Source organism: Eulemur rufifrons, chromosome 9 (assembly GCF_041146395.1).
Source record: "Eulemur rufifrons isolate Redbay chromosome 9, OSU_ERuf_1, whole genome shotgun sequence".
Lineage (NCBI taxonomy): Eukaryota > Metazoa > Chordata > Mammalia > Primates > Lemuridae > Eulemur > Eulemur rufifrons.
The window spans coordinates 29,134,299-29,152,845 of NC_090991.1; the positions used below are offsets into that span (position 1 = coordinate 29,134,299).

General features: G+C 42.8%; 1 protein-coding gene across 5 annotated transcripts in view; it reads right to left on the reverse strand.

Moving 5' to 3' along the window:
• PCTP (phosphatidylcholine transfer protein) overlaps positions 1 to 18,547 on the reverse strand; it is a 34,910-nt gene that overhangs the window by 10,399 nt on the left and 5,964 nt on the right. The window contains exons 2-6 of one of the 5 annotated variants that reach the window (XM_069482367.1): positions 11,961 to 12,078; positions 9,230 to 9,309; positions 5,718 to 5,889; positions 4,763 to 4,830; positions 2,363 to 3,616 (exon numbers count right to left, since the gene is read on the reverse strand). In XM_069482367.1, coding sequence (XP_069338468.1) covers positions 3,536 to 3,616; positions 4,763 to 4,830; positions 5,718 to 5,889; positions 9,230 to 9,309; positions 11,961 to 12,078 — 519 coding nt within the window. In that variant the 3' untranslated portion in view covers positions 2,363 to 3,535. Of the gene's footprint in view, positions 1 to 2,362; positions 3,617 to 3,678; positions 5,890 to 9,229; positions 9,310 to 11,960; positions 12,079 to 18,547 lie in introns of those variants that run through there. The other 4 variants (XM_069482366.1, XM_069482368.1, XM_069482369.1 and 1 more) reach the window with 4 other exon arrangements.

Genomic DNA, 18,547 nt, shown 5'->3' on the forward strand with positions numbered 1-18,547 from the left:
CACTCTGGATAGCGCCCCCCTCGATCATACTAGAGGGACTATTAGAGATGGTGGGGAACCATGGAGAAAAATGCGTGGTGCTAGAAGTGGTCACCCCTCAGCCTAACATCTTCTAAGCTTACGAATGCTCTTGGTATAAAGTCCACAGTCCTGGCCGTGGCACTCAGGATCCCCCGTTGCTCAACTGCTCACTTCCTCAGCCACATACAAGATGCCTCTCCTTCAGGTCATTGCTCTGGCCACGCTGGACTTTTGTAGTTCTTCAGATGTGACTGACTACACTGCTGAGACCCTCCTCCTTGGGGGCTTTATGCAAATGGTTCTCCCATGATGAAGAGTTTTCTTTTCCAAGCCTTGCCCAGCTAACTCCAGCATGTTCTTCCCTGCCGCTCATTTGGTTAGTGCCCTGTTTTTTACGGCACCCTTTATTTGCCTTTTCTGAGCACTTGTCATCCTTCAATAGCTTGTTCGTTGTGTTTTCTTCATGAGATCATAAGCTCTTTGACGGCAGGCACCACATCTCTCTCCTTCATCCCAGGAACTGCCACGCCTATCTCCATGCTATCTCCAGCCTCTGGAGAAATAGTCATGAAAACAATAAATGTCTTGATGCTTTTAAAGACAGTTCTCTGAGCGGACTGGGTGGTGCTACTAGAAATGTGAGAAGTGAACAGAGCTCTTCCTGCCTTGTCTCTTCCAAATCCAGCTGGGAAGCAGGAGGTTTGGAGGTCAGGCTTTATAGATGGGGGCTCTGGGGTGAGGAATCCCAGCCAGGAAGTCAGGCCAGGACTCTGGCTGTGAAATGAGAACATTTTCAAGGGAAGTGACCTTCTGCTGGAATTCCTCGGTTTCAAGGTGGTCATTAACTTTGAATTGTTAAGCAGTGTGAAAAATCCGCCTGTGGAAAAAATTTAGCACCAACAGTAGTGCTACTTTTGCCATTAAATTGCAACTGAAATCCTGACTCATCTCAGCCAGACCCAGTCTAGACTGTGCCATTTCTGTAACATTAAAATATAATCCATGGCCACACAAGGAAAGCTGGTGCTTAACAGAGAGAAGACCTTGATATTTTCAAGGAAGGTCTAGTGGGAACCCCGGGAATCTAGAACCCCCAAAACACTGAGTTGGGGGAATAATGTGGCTTGAGTCCATGAGGAATGAACCTCTATATCTGGACAGATTTAGTTCTTCTGGGTTTGTGTCATTTGGTCAATATTCTCTAAATCATTTATTCATTCCTTTAGTTACCATTTGAGGGCCCACTATTAATACATACTACACCAGGGGACAGTAATCAAAGTGAAATAACTGTTTCTGTACAGAAAAAGTCTGTCATCTACTCGGAGAGACAGACATGGGGAAAATAAGCAAAACAGTGTTAGAGGAATGACAATATAACTTTCAAATTCCAAATGATACATCAGCCATTGCAGAAAGGTATACCTTGAAAGATCAGGTGCAAGCCCTAAAGCACATGTTCCATTTTCTACCTTTTTTGTGCCTCTGGCACCTACTATAGTTCAAGAGTTCTCAGTTTCTCACCTAAGCTCATATTCCCATGCTGTTTAGGACTGTCCTCTACTCCAAATTAGCAAGCATAAATGCCAAAAATTCATAGCTCCACTAATTATTGCGAACTTTGTGACTTTTTTCTGAGTGCTTGGTATTTTCAGAGTTCTTAGCAAACGATTGAAAGCTTTTTAAAGAAATGGTTTACATGATACCATTTCATGTTGATTTTCCATTCAACGACTATAATCTCAGTGCTTGCATTTCAAAGAAGCTATGTGTAAGATTTGAACTTAGCCTCTATAATAGGAGGCATTTATATTTAGTTTATCTAAAGTTAAATTTCAGCTACATTACTGATAATGACATTTTAATGATAAATTTATGGGATATTTGCTTACTTCCATAATTCTGTCCATATGACTACAATGACTGGGGTGTGGAGAGGCACATGGTTTAGAGGGACTCTACATTTTGGAATAGTGCAGTACCTGGTGAAAAGAAATGCTGTCTCTTTTTTCACTTGGCATAAGCGTGGGAAGAGGCAGGCCTACCTATTGTTGTTAACAGCAATCCTACTAGCAAATGTGAACCAATGTCAAAGATAACTTGAAGAACAGATCTGAATTCTAATCTCACTTTGAGCACCTGTATCAATCCCTACCTGAAGCCACCTATACCTGGTCTTGCATGTAAGTGAACCCAAAATTCTTTTTTATGTTCAAGTCCATGAGTTAGGCTGTATATCACTTGCAAACAAAGGAGACCTAAGGAATTCATTCTCACGAAAGAAAGAAGACAGAAAGGAAGCTGCAAACAGAACAGGTAAAAGCCACTCTATATTTATTCATTATAGAATATACTTTTTTTTCCAGAAAGAAAACACACAGTCTTAAGTATCCCATTTTAATAAATCCCATCCTCTGCCTTTACATCCTGAATTTCTATGTTCATTCATCGAGGTTCAGTACCATTACAGACAGTGATTAAAATTTTTCCCTGAGATCATCAAGGCTGTGCCTTTGGCTAAAGGATATCATTACCCTACCAAAATTCAGGAGAAAACATAGGAAACTGAAAGTTCTTTTGGTGGTGGAAAAGCCAGACAAGTTGGGTAGAATTCCTGAGAAAAAGGTGCAGAATCAACCAAGCCATTAATTAAATTTTACTCAGCTGTGAACTATTATCCCTTCTATATCTCCAAACATTCTAGAAGGGAAATTCATCTTATTGCACAGAAGGACACTTTATCACAAGGTCATGCACAAAGTATCTTTGCTTTTTCTAGCTGCCAGAGCCATCCTGATGCCTCGATCTCCAGTAAAATGCAGAGCTAAAGAGGTATGGGCAGCCTTTTCTCAGTGACATATGGAAAACAGAAAAAAACCAAACATAGGCAATGAGGAAAAAAAAATGGTTATCACATTACGTGCTCACTCAGGCCCACGATGCTTCTGCAAATAGTTTGAGATAGCTACTGATCCAAAAGTAGGAAGAGGAAAGATGGACTAGATCATCACCTCACATCTCAGCCTAATCAACTCAACAAAGCATCAGACAAATAAATGGTCATTGGCACACGTCTTCCAGTTTGGGTGCACTTAAAGTCACCCAAATGGAATGCCACTGCCAGCAGCCCCTCCTGGGCGGGAAGAAATCACATTCTGAGAAGGAGCCAGCGTGGCGGGAACGGTCACTCTTATGTTTTGTTGTCTGGCCTTCCACCCACCCATCCCCCTAAAATGGCACAATGGAATGATTGTGTTCCCTTATTGAAGACTTCCCTTCTTAAAAATAAACAGTTGAAGGTTTCCCTGATCTGCTCTGTATTCAATCGTGGAAGACGCAGCCAGCCCCAGGGTGGGGAGAGTGACAAAGGAAGCGGGCGAGTGAGCCAGGCGTCAGGCGAACATGCTCGGGACAGACGTGCTAGAGCGCGCAGGCCTCTGGAGACGGAAAGAGAGGACGGCTGGGCATCGGCGGGTGGTGGCCCTTCCAGAGACATCGCCCCATGGAGGCAACGTTACCAATTCTTTTGCTTAGATGTTGTGTTGGGGTAGTTCTGACATGCTTTCACCAAGTCACATAAGAAGTTAGGAATTCCCTTCCGCAAAGGAAAAAAGATTGTCATTTTCACATCCTGGTAGTGATCACTCCTGATCTTCAGTATGTGGCAAAAGGTAAACGCAGATGCCTTTGAGGATAATGAAAGAGAATAGGGTCCCTGGCAAGATTTCAACAGAACCTTGGCACAGATAATAACAAAAGATAAGACCCAGAGCACAGATAAGATGGGACGACAGACACTGCCGTATAGTTTAGCTTTCGCTAAGAAAAAGTGAAGACATTCCTGAGACATCATTTCTTGAAAAGAAAAAGAAAATGCAGGAAATCGGATTGGACTAGGTTGTTAGATTCTGCCAAAGAAATGAGAAAAAGGATTTGCTTTACAGAATTAGAAAACAGTAAGGACTGGGTGTCAAGGGTGAGAAGGATTATTATTCAGTTAATGTTGAGCATTGTGCAAGACTTTTCGCAAACACTGTCTTATTCACTCCTCCTCTGTGGGGCAGGTAATACCCGCTCCATTGTTGAAAAGGCAGAAATGCACGGCTTCCCTAAATAAAACAAGACAGTCAGTAACAGAGCCAGGATTCAAAATTACATCTGACTCCAAAGCCTAGTGTTTTTTCACCCTCCCGAGGAATCTGTTGGACTCTCTGGTAGGCAGGATGTGTACAGCGCTGGCAGATGCTTCCCACGATGCCGGGCACCTAGGGCAGTCTCTAGGGACGGGGACCACCACTGCCGTTCCCTCCCCTTACAGAAAAAGTAAGCAACAATGACAAGCCTGGGGGCTTCCCTCAGGCCTCGACACGTCTGGTTGTCTCCAAGCCAGGTCAGTCTGTCTCACTCATCTACTAGCAGAAGGGTACGGGGTCTGCAGGCCCTATTGTTCCTCCCAGGAACAGACTATTGTCTGGAGGTTCCAGAGAGTGATTCTGGCAGGGTCTCGGGGCAGAGGGAGAGGCTGGCATTCCAAGCTGATCATTCTTTGTCTTTTGTCCCAGCCACTGTCTTGGGTGTTGGCAATCCCAGACCTAACCGGAGTCACTCAACCAAGCTCTTCATAAAAGAGCCTCATTACTCCTGAGACAATGTGTCTCTTCAGCCTGACAGCCTCGCGAGCGAGAGCTAAGTCAACATTTGTCAAACACGCTTTCCCCCCTCATGCCTCCTGGGATCTCACCTGGACAGCCCTGTTAATGATCCAGGACGGAATGAGGCCACCTGGGTTATAGAAGTAATACATGAAAACTAGAGGAAGAAAGAAAGGACAATTCAAAAAGAGGAAAAACACCGGGAAAATATAGCAATAAAACCATGCAAATTTTATATCTTCATATTCAGGCCCAGAAAGTGCAGAAGGAAGCAGCATATAATCCAGACGGACTTCCCTCCACTGACTTGCCTTATAATAGCACATTTACACATATGCATTTTTGAAAAACAGTCACAGGCATATTTTGCTACTATTTATTAAATACCTGGATACACTTGGATATAGTCTCTCATTTAATTATCCCAGCAACCCTAAGGAACTGGTAAAACTAACCCCATTTTATAAATGATGAAATGGAGACTCAGAGAAGTTAGCTGACATATCCAAGGTAACCAATCTAACTATGGTTCTGATTTTGCCTGTGACATAAGGTCGTACTCATTCCAGTAGAGCAGGTGGTCTCATGCCTCACTTTCTGTCCTCAGCTTTCCTCCCTGGGGGCCAGAACTCGAGCTGGGCAGGTTCTGAGTCTCTGGGTTCGTGTTAAGCAGGTGCTGCATCTTCCAAGACAGACCCGCCAGTCCTCTTACCCACTCCCAGGCCCAGCACATACATCCACAGGACCAGGAAGGAATGGATTTCTAAGCCTGCTGGTTTACTTTTAATGTTCTCATTTCACCTGGACAATGAAAGAATGGATCAGGTCAGATTTCAACATCCACTTCAGGCTGAAGCCAAGTCTGTAGGGGTGGATCAAGTCTCTCCCCAGTTGTTGATCTCTGGTCTGTTTTGCACCTGTCCCCGTTTTCTGCCCCCCCCCCTCCCCTGAGAAGCTTCATGCACCCAATGGCCCCTCCATCCGTCAGCACAGCATTCTGGAGGGGAGCCTGGCTGGTGTGCCAGCATGTACCCCAGGCTTTACCTTTGCTCCCCCCATTGCCATCACGCTCAATCGCCAGGCTCTGTTTGTACTGCTTCACCCGGATCACCCCCCGCTTCTCAGGAAGCTGAGGCACTGAGGTGCTCTGGGACACGACCATGTAGATCTTCCCCCTGGTCGTGTCCAGCTCTTGCAGCTGCTGGATGTAGACATACTGTATTGCCGGTCAAGGCAAGCCATCAATGACAGCATGTGAGATGACACAAGGAAAGCTCCACAAGCTGGAGGCAAAGGGGGGTGGTTCTGTGCCTCCCACTTGGCCTGTGCTCCCTTAAACTGCTACTCCACTTACCTGCCCCGTCTCCCTACCTGTGCTGCAAGATGGCACCCTCACACCAACTACTATCCTCATTACCTACCTGTGAATGATTCCCTGATGCTTTTAATTATGTGAGGAAACCACTTTTCCTTTCCCCACGAAGGCACTAGGACATAGCAGGGGAAGGGTCACTTACCAGCTAGGTGACCCTGGGTAACTTATTCAACCTTTCTGAGACTCAGTTTCCCTATGTAGAAAAAGCGAGTAAGACTGCCCAGCAGGTAGGCTTGGTGGGGGCTTTAGAGAAAGACTAGGGCAGAATAAGCACCCAACAGACAATGGTGTCACTGCTCTTTGTCTTGTCCTCACCCAGAGCTCTAATTACTGACCTCTGGGCAGAGAAGACGGTCAAGCAGTGCTACAGCTGGTGACCACAGGAAGACATGTGAATACCTGAATAGTAGGCAGATGTCCTCTCTGTGTTAACACTGGTTCACCAAGGACAACAAAGTCATTTCATTTCCATAAACCTTCACAGAACAACCTCTAGGTCTATGACACTATTCGAGGGAAGACATTAAATCCTATGAAACAACAGAAATCATTACTTACTGAGCCCTCATCATGTAACATCATGAGCTTTACGTACAACGTCAGTTTTGATCCTCCAGATCCTGTGAGTTTGGTATAAGCATCCCCATCTTACAGATGACAAAAGTGAGGCCCAGAGAGGTAAGGAAATTTGCCCAAAATCCCACAGCCCAGCTGCAGTCATGAAAACTGACTATGAACTCAGATCTGGCTCTGAAACCTAGCTAGAATTTCACAGATAGATGGCACTCAAATGTTTAATGTGTTAAATATACTCTCATATAATAGAATTTGGGGTTTCACGCTAGAGGGAATTAAAAGCCTAAAACAATCAAAAAGTCACTAAGGGCCGGAGGGGCGTGGTGGCTCACGCCTGTAATCCTAGCACTCTGGGAGGCCGAGGCAGGCAGATTGTTTGAGCTCAGGAGTTTGAGACCAGCCTGAGCAAGAGCGAGACCCCATCTCTACTAAAAAAAATAGAAAGAAATTATATGGACAGCTAAAAATATATATAGAAAAAATTAGCCGGGCATGGTGGTGCATGCCTGTAGTCCCAGCTACTTGGGAGGCTGAGGCAGGAGGATCACTTGAGCCCAGGAGTTTGAGGTTGCTGTGAGCTAGGCTGATGCCACGGCACACTAGCCCAGGCAACAGAGTGAGACTCTGTCTCAAAAAAAAAAAAAAAAAAAATAAGTCACTAAGTCTGACACAATTACACCTGCTGTATCACAGCAACCACCTCAGCCCTGTCCACCTCAATGTCTCGACAGCCCTCACCAATGCCCGCCCCTCCTACTGGGCGGTCTATTGCCCCATGCTCTTACTGAGGAGTACATTTATTAAATGTTTCAGTGAAGAGATGATGTTGCTTTGGCTCTGTCTTTCCTCTCTCCAAGCCTTCTAATTTTTCCTCACGGCAAATGTTGTCCCACTCTCTCTCCCAGCTTACTCAGCTCATGTGATAGACATCACCTATATTCCATAGATGGAAAATGACCTTGATATATTGATTATAATCTGGCAGAGTGCCTTTGAAGGGTTGGCAGTTCCAGAGTGCCATACAGCCTATGATTGGAGAACCACCAGTTCACTGAGGCCCAGAGAAGTGAAGGGCCTTTTCCAAGGTCACACAGCAAACCAGGGAATGTACTTAGACTTCAAATCTGCTGGCTCGGCAGGGAAATTCAGAACTTAGCTCAAATTCACACAATGCTGGGTGGCAAAGGCAGGTTTGGGGCTCCGGTCCAGCTGTCTCCAGAGACTGTGATCTTGACCAGGGCATCATCCCATCTCGCTGATCCCACCGTGACACTGCTAGGTAGGTATTCTCAGGAGTAGACACTCGGGGCTCCCTGAAGGCCTATTTCCTTGGCTTTCCAATGTCACACAATCCTATAACAAGTTTCTTAGTCTTTATATATGTATCTAGGTCTCCCCAGTAAAGGTTGTTGAATTCTTGAGAACAGAGAATAGTGCAGTAGAAAGGAACATTAGTTTTGGAGCAGAACTGAACATCACCTGATAGCTTTCACAGTTTCCTCAACTGCAAAATGGGGACAGGGATACCTCCCTTGCCTAGTTGTTGGCAGGATTAAAAAAAAAAAAAAACACATGAAATCTAAGGGGTCACATAATCAACAATTTGTTGAAATACGAACTAAGTGTATACAAACTAGCAGTACATAGATATTGTGCCAAGAAATAATTCACAATCTAGTTGGAGTCCAGGGTAGACGTGCACACACAGACACAAAAAACATACAAACACACCCACACTCTGCCTCTCTTTCTAGAGAATAGTTATTTAGGAACAACCAGACTTATACAATGTCAGGGCTAGAAAAAGTTCCAGTGATCATCTAATTCAGTGGCTTCCAATCTTTTTTTTTTTTTTTTTTTTTTACTTCCCAGACTCTTTGTTAAAAGGATCATATATGGTCATTTACATATATGTGAGTATGTAAAACACTCAGCTGCTATGATCGAAGAGAATAATGAAGGAATCAAAATCTCACCTATGAGTCATCCTACCCCCATCCTGCCCATGCAACAAATTTCTATCCTGTACCCCCAGGCTGGTCCTGAAGAGGCTTCTGAGAACTTAGGAGCGCCAGCCAAACCTCCCCCCATTTCATTCAACTGCTTCATTTCATAACCAAGGAAAGTGCGGGGAAGAAGTTTACACTCATTCAGAGCCAACAGTCATGGAGGGATCGTTCAGGGTCAGCTGAGACAGGAGGGCGTGGAGAGAGCTGAGAATGCAGCGGCCTGGGTTCTGATGCTTGCTCTGCCACCTGTCAGCCTCTGTCATCTCTCTGGACGGCCCCCTCCTCCTCTGTAGGCTGAGGGAGCTGTATTAAGCACTCTTTATAAAAAGTTCCTTTCAGGTCTCCAATTCTGTGGCCTGACAGTCTCTGGGCCTAAGAAACTTCTCAGGAAAGTCTGAGCTGCGCTCCAGTAACCACAATTACAGACGCTCCATGTGGTCAGGCCCAGAAGTCACACTCTGAGGTCCCCACAAACCACACAAGAAGCAACAGCTTTAGCAGATGCTGCTGCAAGAATCAGAGACAGTGTTGTCTGCACCTGCATCGGGCAATGGCCGAGGGACACAGAGGAACGGTGTGCCTTGCGGAAAGGATACATCTCTCTTGGACATGGGAAAAGGGTACTTCACTTTGCAGTAGATCACAGTCTGTCCATTGTATTCTTGTTCATAGAGTTCTAAAGGAGAACAAAAGAAGTTAATGCATCTAGAAACTTCTTTGGCTTCAATTAATAAATAAGATGACCTTGTAGGGTATGATAAACCACTAACTCATACGGCATAGAATTCTAGAAAAAGTCAGGCAGATTAATTACCACTGAAAGGTTGTTGACCAGGGATGGAGTTTGGTGGATAAAAAACACAGCAAAAATAAAAGAGCCTAACCAAACTTGTCCTTTGTATAGCACAAACAAGATTCCTGTATAGTATGCAACGTAAGAAAATCATGCATCAAAAAATAGTCAGAGGTCTTTAAATCAGGATAACCACTAGATGTCACCAGAGTACCAATAATTTTGCTTTTTAGACCCTTTTTCTTTTCCTTTAAGATTTGTCGACACATTACAGCTAACTGAGTCACCCAGTCTAGCACATTCAGGTGGAAAATGAAAGGTTCCAGAGAGGATAATGTCCTTCCTAAATAGCTAGAAAGTGGTAGGACTCTGGCTGTTTCTTCCTTTCCTCCCATGTTTATTCACACTATACCATAGCCAGAATGACCAAATTTCCTTTACACTCATTCCACCTTGCTATTATGCGCAAACAGCAGCCAACTCTCCTGGGGAGACAGCAAAGGAATTTAATGACAGGCACACCCTCTGACCCCAAGCTGTGCGGTAAGCCCCTTCCCAACCAGTTAGAGACTTCCTAACCCACAGTCCCTTGAGGTGATGTTGGGGGCGGGGGGAGTAGTTTAGTTTTTGAAAGAAAATCTGTTAGACGCAGACTGTGAATTAGGGAGTTTTCCAGCCCATTAGGGCTACAGGAGGCTGATGACAGCCCTTAAAGGAAGGGAGGAGTGGACATCTGTTGCTTTCGCATGCCCGACATTGATTCCCCCTTCTGTATCAACGTCTATTGATAGACATTGCTTTCCTTCAAGGCACCACCCTTTCCCTACATCTTGACGGTGTGTTTTAAGCAAGACTGACTCTGCAGTAATTTCAGGGCTGGGAAAATGAACAAGACACGGCCATGGTGATGGTACAAGGATGGTACATCTGGCCAGGTGCTTAGTTTGCCACTCTAGCAAGTTCAGGCTGAAAAGCGGTTTAGCAAAGGCTCTCAGGTACTCACATAACATCCAGGAGGACCACAGTGAGGTTTAGAGCCTCAGGATTGTTCCAGAAAAGCCAAATTGTTGTTTCTGCTGGATCAGAACCCAGAGTGAAATGTTTGCTGGGTAGCAAACATCAGAGGTTCTGCAATTGTTTTCCCTAATGTCAGATGCCTTAGCCATCACCAAAAAATGGATTTTGCATGCTGCCTGCATTCTCACGTTGCTCTCCAAAGGGAAGCCATACTTGTGTCTTATTGGCAGAGTCTGTATCACACGACTGCACTACAGCTGCCAGGAAGACTGAGGCAGAGTGCCTGGCGGCTCCCTTGGACAGGTGAGTGGCACAACACCCCCTAAGTAGGAAGGGCATCTGAAAACACTAAGTTACCCAAGACCATGACAAATGTCCACAGGAAATGAGCACGTGCTACGGCTGAGCTGATGGGAGCCAGTCCTGGCAGTCTGCCTGCCATCCCTAGGAAAGTGGAATTCTCTTTCCTCTGAGGTTATTTATACGGTTAGAATATAAGTCTGGGTTTTTTGATGGATGTTTTTGCTATAACATAAGAATCTTTCTGGAAATTAGAAAAAAGCACAGAAAAAAGAGTCTAGAGATAGAGAAAGAAACATCCCCACAGAATTTATTTAAGTTCCCAAATTGCAGCTGTCCTAGAAGCCAGAAACCCCTGGACTTACCAATGCCAGAAACCAATAAACTCTCTTTTCTTTTCTTACAGTCTTTAGTTAGGTACTTGTAACTTGAAACCCAGAGTCCTGACGAAAGACTTTATGTGCCTCTGGCTAGTTGTGAAGTTCTATTCCACTGCGACTTAGTTGCCAGAGGCCACTCCCAGCTCTAAGTGGCGGGGGGATCCCCCATTTAATGTCCCTCGTAACTCAATATCAGTGACAAGGTAAAGTCTAAAATCTGTAGCTCAGGGGCCATGCTGGGCCCTTGAGGATGCAGACCCAACTGCTGCCCTTGTTTTAGTACCAGTAGTAGAACTAGTACTAGCATTAGCAGTAGAACGTGGATAGGTTCTGCTATTCCAACCAACACGGCGACAGACACCACACTGCTGGCGGTTTGTGAACATGCTGCTTTGTGCTTTCCTGCCTTGACTCCTGCTGTTTCCTGGATGTGGAATGCCCTTAACTACTCCTCCCCTCACCCTCTCACCTCCTCACATATGGGCATTCTTGTCTGTTTAGAAAACTGTGATTCAACTTCCAAAACAAAGCTTAAACACTATACCTCCTCCAAGAAGCCTCCCACAACCACCTAGGTACACAGGATGATAACACAACTTAACAGTGACATCAAAGTAGCGCCAGGAGCAAACTGGAGAGAGGATCTAAGAGTATGCAAGGAGCAAGTCCTAGGAATAACAAAGGGGCATTTCAGCCCCACATTTAAAAGACTTTTGTGCACAATTTAAAAGGAAGCACAATATAGTAGAAATTAAACATTTCTTTCTACTGGCTAGAATAAATAAGAATAAATTCTACTTTCTAATGATTAAAAAAAAAAAATTAGGCACCATTTACCTTCAATGTACTCGTCCCACTGTTTTCTATAGTCTAAGTCCATATAGACAGCTACAAGTACATCTGGCGGGCAGTCCTCCAGAACACCAAAGACTTTATACTCATACAGGCCAGTCCTCTGTAGAAACAGAACAAATAGAAACAATCTATTGGTTCCCAAGTTGAGAAAAAGCTGGATTCACGAAAAGCAGCTGAGAAGGGGCTTCATACCACACCAAACTCTGACGTTGGTCTTGGCGACACAATGGTGAAAAAGCAGACATGGCCCCGGTTCTCAGGGATCTGAAATGCAGGCACGCATTGGTGGTGGGGATAGCTAAGAGTGCCATACAGGTAACGTAAAGAGGATATAAGAAGGGTTCTGTGATAAATGGTGCTTAGTCGGGGGGAGAGTTATGTAATCAAGTTGTCAGGAAAGGCTTCTATGAAGGATAACATTTATCAGAACATCTTGTTCTAAATGTTAGAAGAAGTTGGCCATGGGAAGATGAGGAAAGCCCATTCCTGGTAGGAGGAAGGTCCCTAGATTGATGGATTGGCATGCTTCAAGACCTTGGAGTCTGGAGAGTTCTGGATGAGAGACAGAGTGGTAGGAGCTGAGGTTATAGAGGTTGTGGGTGCTGCACCCCAAAGGACCTGTAAACTGAGGTAAGAGGTAAAGCTTTTATTCTCATTGCTATGGAAAACTACTGGATGGCTTTAAGTAGGGGAATGACCAGATCTGATCAGGAATTCAGTTTGGGAATGACCAGATCTGATTCACTTTTTTAAAAGATGATTCTTGCTGCTTGGTAGAAAATAGATCAAAACAAACAAGGGGACAGATTAGAAGACCAGTCCAACAGTCCAGGTAAGAGACAATGGTGACTTGAACAGGGAGGTAACAACAGTGATGGGGAGAAGTCAGTGATTGGGGGATATATTTTGGAGGTAAAGTCAACAGGAATTGATGATATATTGACTGTGGGGGAAGGTAAAGCAAAAAATCAAGGATAACTCTTGGAACCTTTGCTGGAACAACCAGGTAGTTGGGGCTCCATTTTCTAAGATAGAGAAAACTCAGAGAAGAAGTGATTTGTGGGCTACGGGGTCATCATTTTGGGAAAGCTGAGTTTGAGATACAAATTAGACATCCAAGTATGGATGTCGTGTAGGCAGCTAGAATTCTGGGGAGAGGTTATATTTTAAATATCCATGTGTCATAATGAAATTCAATTTATTATTTTATCAATTCTAAGACACCGTTTCCTTAAACTGGTTCCCTTCTTCTCCTTAATGTAGTTACACCCCTTAGTGACTTCCATCCTATTATATATCCCAGAGAATTTTTCAACAACAGCTTCTTTTTCATCATGTATAAAGGACAGAAAAAGGGGAAGAAACATCTGCTTCAAATCACATTAGTTCCTTTTGTTCAGAAAAAGACCTTTCTAGATTCCAAAGTACAGGAGAGTTTCCTTGTTTTCATGGTAAGCCACATCCTCGTCTGGGAGGGTTCTGGGCTAGAGTGGGCCCCACGACACATTTCACTCACTGCACAATGGCAACTTACAATTCCTGACCCTCATCTTGCCAAAAGGCTGCTCTATTATTAAGATCAAAGCAATAGTTTGTAGATTAATTTCAATATGAAAGTAAACAAACAAATGAACAAAAATGAAGCTTTTAGATGAAATCTTGCTTCCATGTGCTATGGCCATATTATTGGCTAATCATTCATCTGTAAAGCCATCTCCTTAAACACTCTGCCAGGGACTTATGTGAAGTCGAGGAATAAACATGGTGAATCTTTCTAGAGATCCTGAAACTTCCAGGGCCTCCTGGCTCAGGTGGCATAACCCAGGGATAAACACATCCCAGTCTAGGAATCTCAGATGTACGTGAAAGTACCTGGCAAGAAATGGACAGTAAAATTGAAACTGAATCCATAAGCGTCTTCCAGCTCTAAAAGCATGTGGCTTCATACCAAGAATTTCCAACCAGCAAATGACAAGCTGACATATCTGAACCCCTCATGTGCCGTGCCATGGATGCCCGAGTAGAGGGGCAGAGCTTGGGGTCTGATGAGAGACATCAAGAGAAACATCTCCCATCTCTCCTGTCCCTGTCCTCACACACTTAAGAGAACGTAGCTAGGGTGTATACACCCTCACTCATTTACACCCCCCCCCATTTTCATCAACAAGCTTTGGAAAAGAGACAATTGGCAACTCTTTCGAGAATAATGAGGCCCCATTTTCTATACATATGGAACAAAAGGGATACTTACGTGTTAAGATAACAACCTCCCCAGTCTTACATGATTTAGCTTTGAATATCTGCGTAAATCAAGACACTTTCCTTAAACTGATTCTCTTCTTCTCCTGAATGTAGCTACAACCCTTAGTGACTTTTGTCCTATCATATATCACAGAAAGAAAAGAACAGAAAGTTCTCTAGGAAGAGAAAAATAGAATGACCATGATTTGCGTGAATATGAAAGAATGAACCATTGTGGCAACTTCCTTTAAACACTCCCTTCATGGCAGAACTGAGAAATGCCAGAACTCCAGAGGAACAAAATGCTCAGTAACACCTTACCTCCCCAAAAAATGTTCTTTTCAAGTGCTGAACAGCTCGGCTGAAATTTCTGCATCAAAGCATTTTCTCACCAATTATTTCTTTTTAAAAAAGATCTCAGCAAACATACTCATTTTTATTTCGGCTTTTAAAAAATAAAGTGAATTTTTTATAATTATAAAAATAATTCATATTCATTATAGGAAAATTTGAAAATGCTAAAAATAAAGAAATATTCTTTATTTATGGAACCCCAAAATTCGCAAACACCCACTGATAATGTTTGACCTACTTCCTTTAAGTAAATATAATAAATACTTCCATGTTACAAAACTAGAAGAGTATAAACAGTTTGTGTTCTTATTTTTAACTTAATATTGATTAAGTTGAGGCTATGGAGAATTCACACCTTAGCCATTCTCCTGAGATATTTGTTTCCAAATATGTTTATGAAAATAAATATTTCCAGCGTAATTATGCTTGTATAGAATACTTGGTCCATAATTCTAATTTTGTTTCATTAGGAAAGTTTCATTAGAGATAAATTTTAGGGTTTAAGTGCATTAACATTTTAAAGCTCTTTATACTTTTTAAAAACTTTTCAGAAAATGCATAACAAGTATGAAGTAGCAAAGGAGCATCACACCAGGATTGGGTACCATTGTTTATATAAACATTATGATATGAAAAAGCATAATTCTTTGCTTTATTTGGGCAAAGTTTGTGTTACTGATGTGTAAGAGCTCTTTAAAATTAGAGATATAAATCTCTTGCAATATTTCTTTTATTTTCCAAGCTTAGTAACATTTGAATAAAAGCCTCCAAATAAGTTTACTCAAGAGATTCTTGACTTTTCTTGAAGCTCCTCCAGAAAACCACCTCTAACAGTGGCTCAATTTCCTCATCTAGACTAAAATATACTGGATATTTTTCTAATGCTCCATTTATAAGACATTTAGTTTCCTACAATTCAAATAGTTAAATGATTATGTTGGTGACAGAGAATTAGTCAATATCATGTATAGAGTATAATTACCAGAAAAAACATAAGATTTGGTGTGGTTATACACCTCCGTACCTTCTTACTAAGAAAATCCCGGTGGCCATGTACACAGCTAATAACTTTCCTGATCTCCTATGCAGGTAGAGTTGGCATGTGACTTCTCCCTACTTTGAATGTGGACATGATGTTTGGAGCTACAACAACTATTCTGTGACCAAGAGACAACAAACAAAAGAAGGCAGAGTAGAAAGATTCAAAGAATTCCTGATATCATTAATCAGCTACACCAATGACAGCAACTGTAGACTTCTGAGCCATTTGTTAGGTAAGAAAGATATGCCTCCTCTTTTTTAAGTGATTGATTTTCCAATTTTCTATTCTTTGCTGCTAAAAGCAATCCTAATTAACATAAGTGGTCCTCATCAACAATGTTGAATTTTACTTGAACCCTGTGATCCTGGAAAATGGTAAAGGTTAAAAAATCTTTGTGCAGCTTACTGCAAAGATCCACCAGCCTTTCCCATATGATTTAGATAAGACTCACAGATGCCCCCCTCGTTTACCTATGACAAGGCCAGACATAGACTCTGCAAATTCCCTTTCTTTGCCTCAAATGATTAGCTGAGCTGCCTGTCTCCACTGATCAATGGGAACAAAGTACTTGTTAACTGAAATAGTTGAACTTTTCTCCTTCCTCTTGGCCCCTGAACTTTGGCCCACCCTAAGACTGAGCCAACAGACAGCCCCTCCTGGAAACAGGCTGGCCTCAGGGTAAAATATTCTCTGATCTACCATCCAGTCATCCCACCCTTCCATCCCACTTCCCTACATATGGTTCTTTCTAATGTTCCTTATAAAAGAAAAGCTCTTTTTTTTTTTTTGAGTCTCACTCTGTTGCCCAGGCTAGAGTGAGTGCCGTGGCATCAGCCTAGCTCACAGCAACCTCAAACTCCCGGGCTCAAGCGATCCTCCTGCCTCTGCCTCCCAAGTAGCTGGGACTACAGGCATGCACCACCATGCCCGGCTAATTTTTTCTATATATATTTTTAGCTGTCCATATAATTTCTTTCTATTTTTAGTAGAGATGGGGTCTCGCTCTTGCTCAGGCTGGTCTCGAACTCCTGAGCTCAAACGATCCGCCCACCTCGGCCTCCCAGAGTGCTAGGATTACAGGCGTGAGCCACCGCGCCCGGCCTAGAAAAGCTCTTTTGCCTAACTCTCAAGATGCTTGCAGATCTCATGGGCAAAGACTTTTCCTATTGTGATATTTCCTTCCCCCATTCCTTGAAATAATCTTTTTGAATAAAAGTTTCTTCATAAGTAAGTCCAGATTTGTACTTTTTATTATTTGACATTACCCTAAAGTAAAACAGTAGACTGACAGAATAGTGCTGATAAGACTTATGAATATAAGAAATATAATTATGTATAAATTCACTAAACCAGTACAGAAGTACATAAATGTTGCTAAAATGCATTGCCAAGGAGTAAAAGATAATGGGCACTTTAATGGATATTAAATTGGGGTATAACATTCAATTTTGCACAGAGACATAAAATTCCACATTACATATTATAGAAAGTACTGCCTCCTTCCACTAAATAATTCCGAAAAAAATAGATACAAACTTGCTAGGATTCTTGACCCTGAGAAGAAATCAGGCACAGGCTTCTACTTGATTTTGCAGCTTGGAATATGTTTCCCTTGGCGATTTAACAGTCACTGCAACGGTGATGTATTTGTACCTGAAGGAGATTTCCAATCACTCTGACCTGATAAAAATTCTTTCAGTAACAGTCTGATTTCCAAACAGTTTTATATTCATTATCTCATGTAATAGTTGACACAGCCCTGAGATGTACATAGGGACTTGGTGTTATCTCCATCTTTATATGAGGAAATGAAGCTCAGAGAGGCTAACTTACTTGTCGGAGTCTAACAGCTAGTAAAGGGACAGACAGAGATTCCCCACAACCTCTCCTTATTTAGCTCTACTTCTCTGCATGGTTTCTCCAAATCATTGTTCCAGACCACAAGCTAATGGTCAAAGTAAAGACCCATCACACAGGATCTTAGAGCAGGAAGGGGCCTTAGATCACTTGCGTAAAAGACTTCAGTGACTTGCCAAGAGGCAGCACATGAGGCTGTTGGTGGAAAGGCCTGGATGGGAACCAGTTCCTTCTCTCAGCCCAGTGCTCCTGCTCCAGGCCACCCAGGATGGACCTCCCACAGAGATGCTCCCTTTCAACCCTAAGCCTGGTGTGTTTGCCCACAAGGCCTCCAAAGCATTTTTCAGATGCTGCTTCTAAAGAGTTCAGACAAAAATCAGGGGAAAGGCAGGGATGGAGGAAAGATGACTATCATCACTTTCAACAGACTAGGTACTGTACCAAGTTTTCCCAGATATAATTCCAAAGAGCTGTCTCATAAACCAGAAAAGGTAGCCAGAAAAGACAGCATGGTGGTTATAGTATATAGACTTACAGTCATAGTCTGGGAGGGGTAAAGCTCTTCCACTTGGTAACCTGCAGATGGGGTCTAATAAGAGTCTCTCCTTCATGGAACAATTATGGGGATTAAATTAGATAACCCATCTACAGTTCTATTATGTGGTGCACATAGTAAGTACTTAGTAAATATTAGTTATCATTTTCATTAATAAGGTAGGTATTATAGTCTGCTTTTTCCAGATTAAAGAACTGAGGATTCAGAATTGTAATAATGTGCACTTTCAGGAAATGTATGAAGTACTTGCTTTAAACCAGGCACTGTGCTTGTGATGAATACTTGCAATAATCCTGTGAAGGAAGCACCATTAGCACCACATTATAAATGGAGAGATGGAGGCTGGGGGAAGGGGGAGGTGGACAAATGACTAGGAAATTTGCTACTGACATCACTAATTTTTGAGATGGTGTTATCCTGGCTAACTTGTCTAAATGTCAAGCTGTTTTATTCTTAGCAATGGTGATTCAAATGCATTAAAAAAAAAAAGCTGTGCAATTTATTTTCAATTGTATTCAC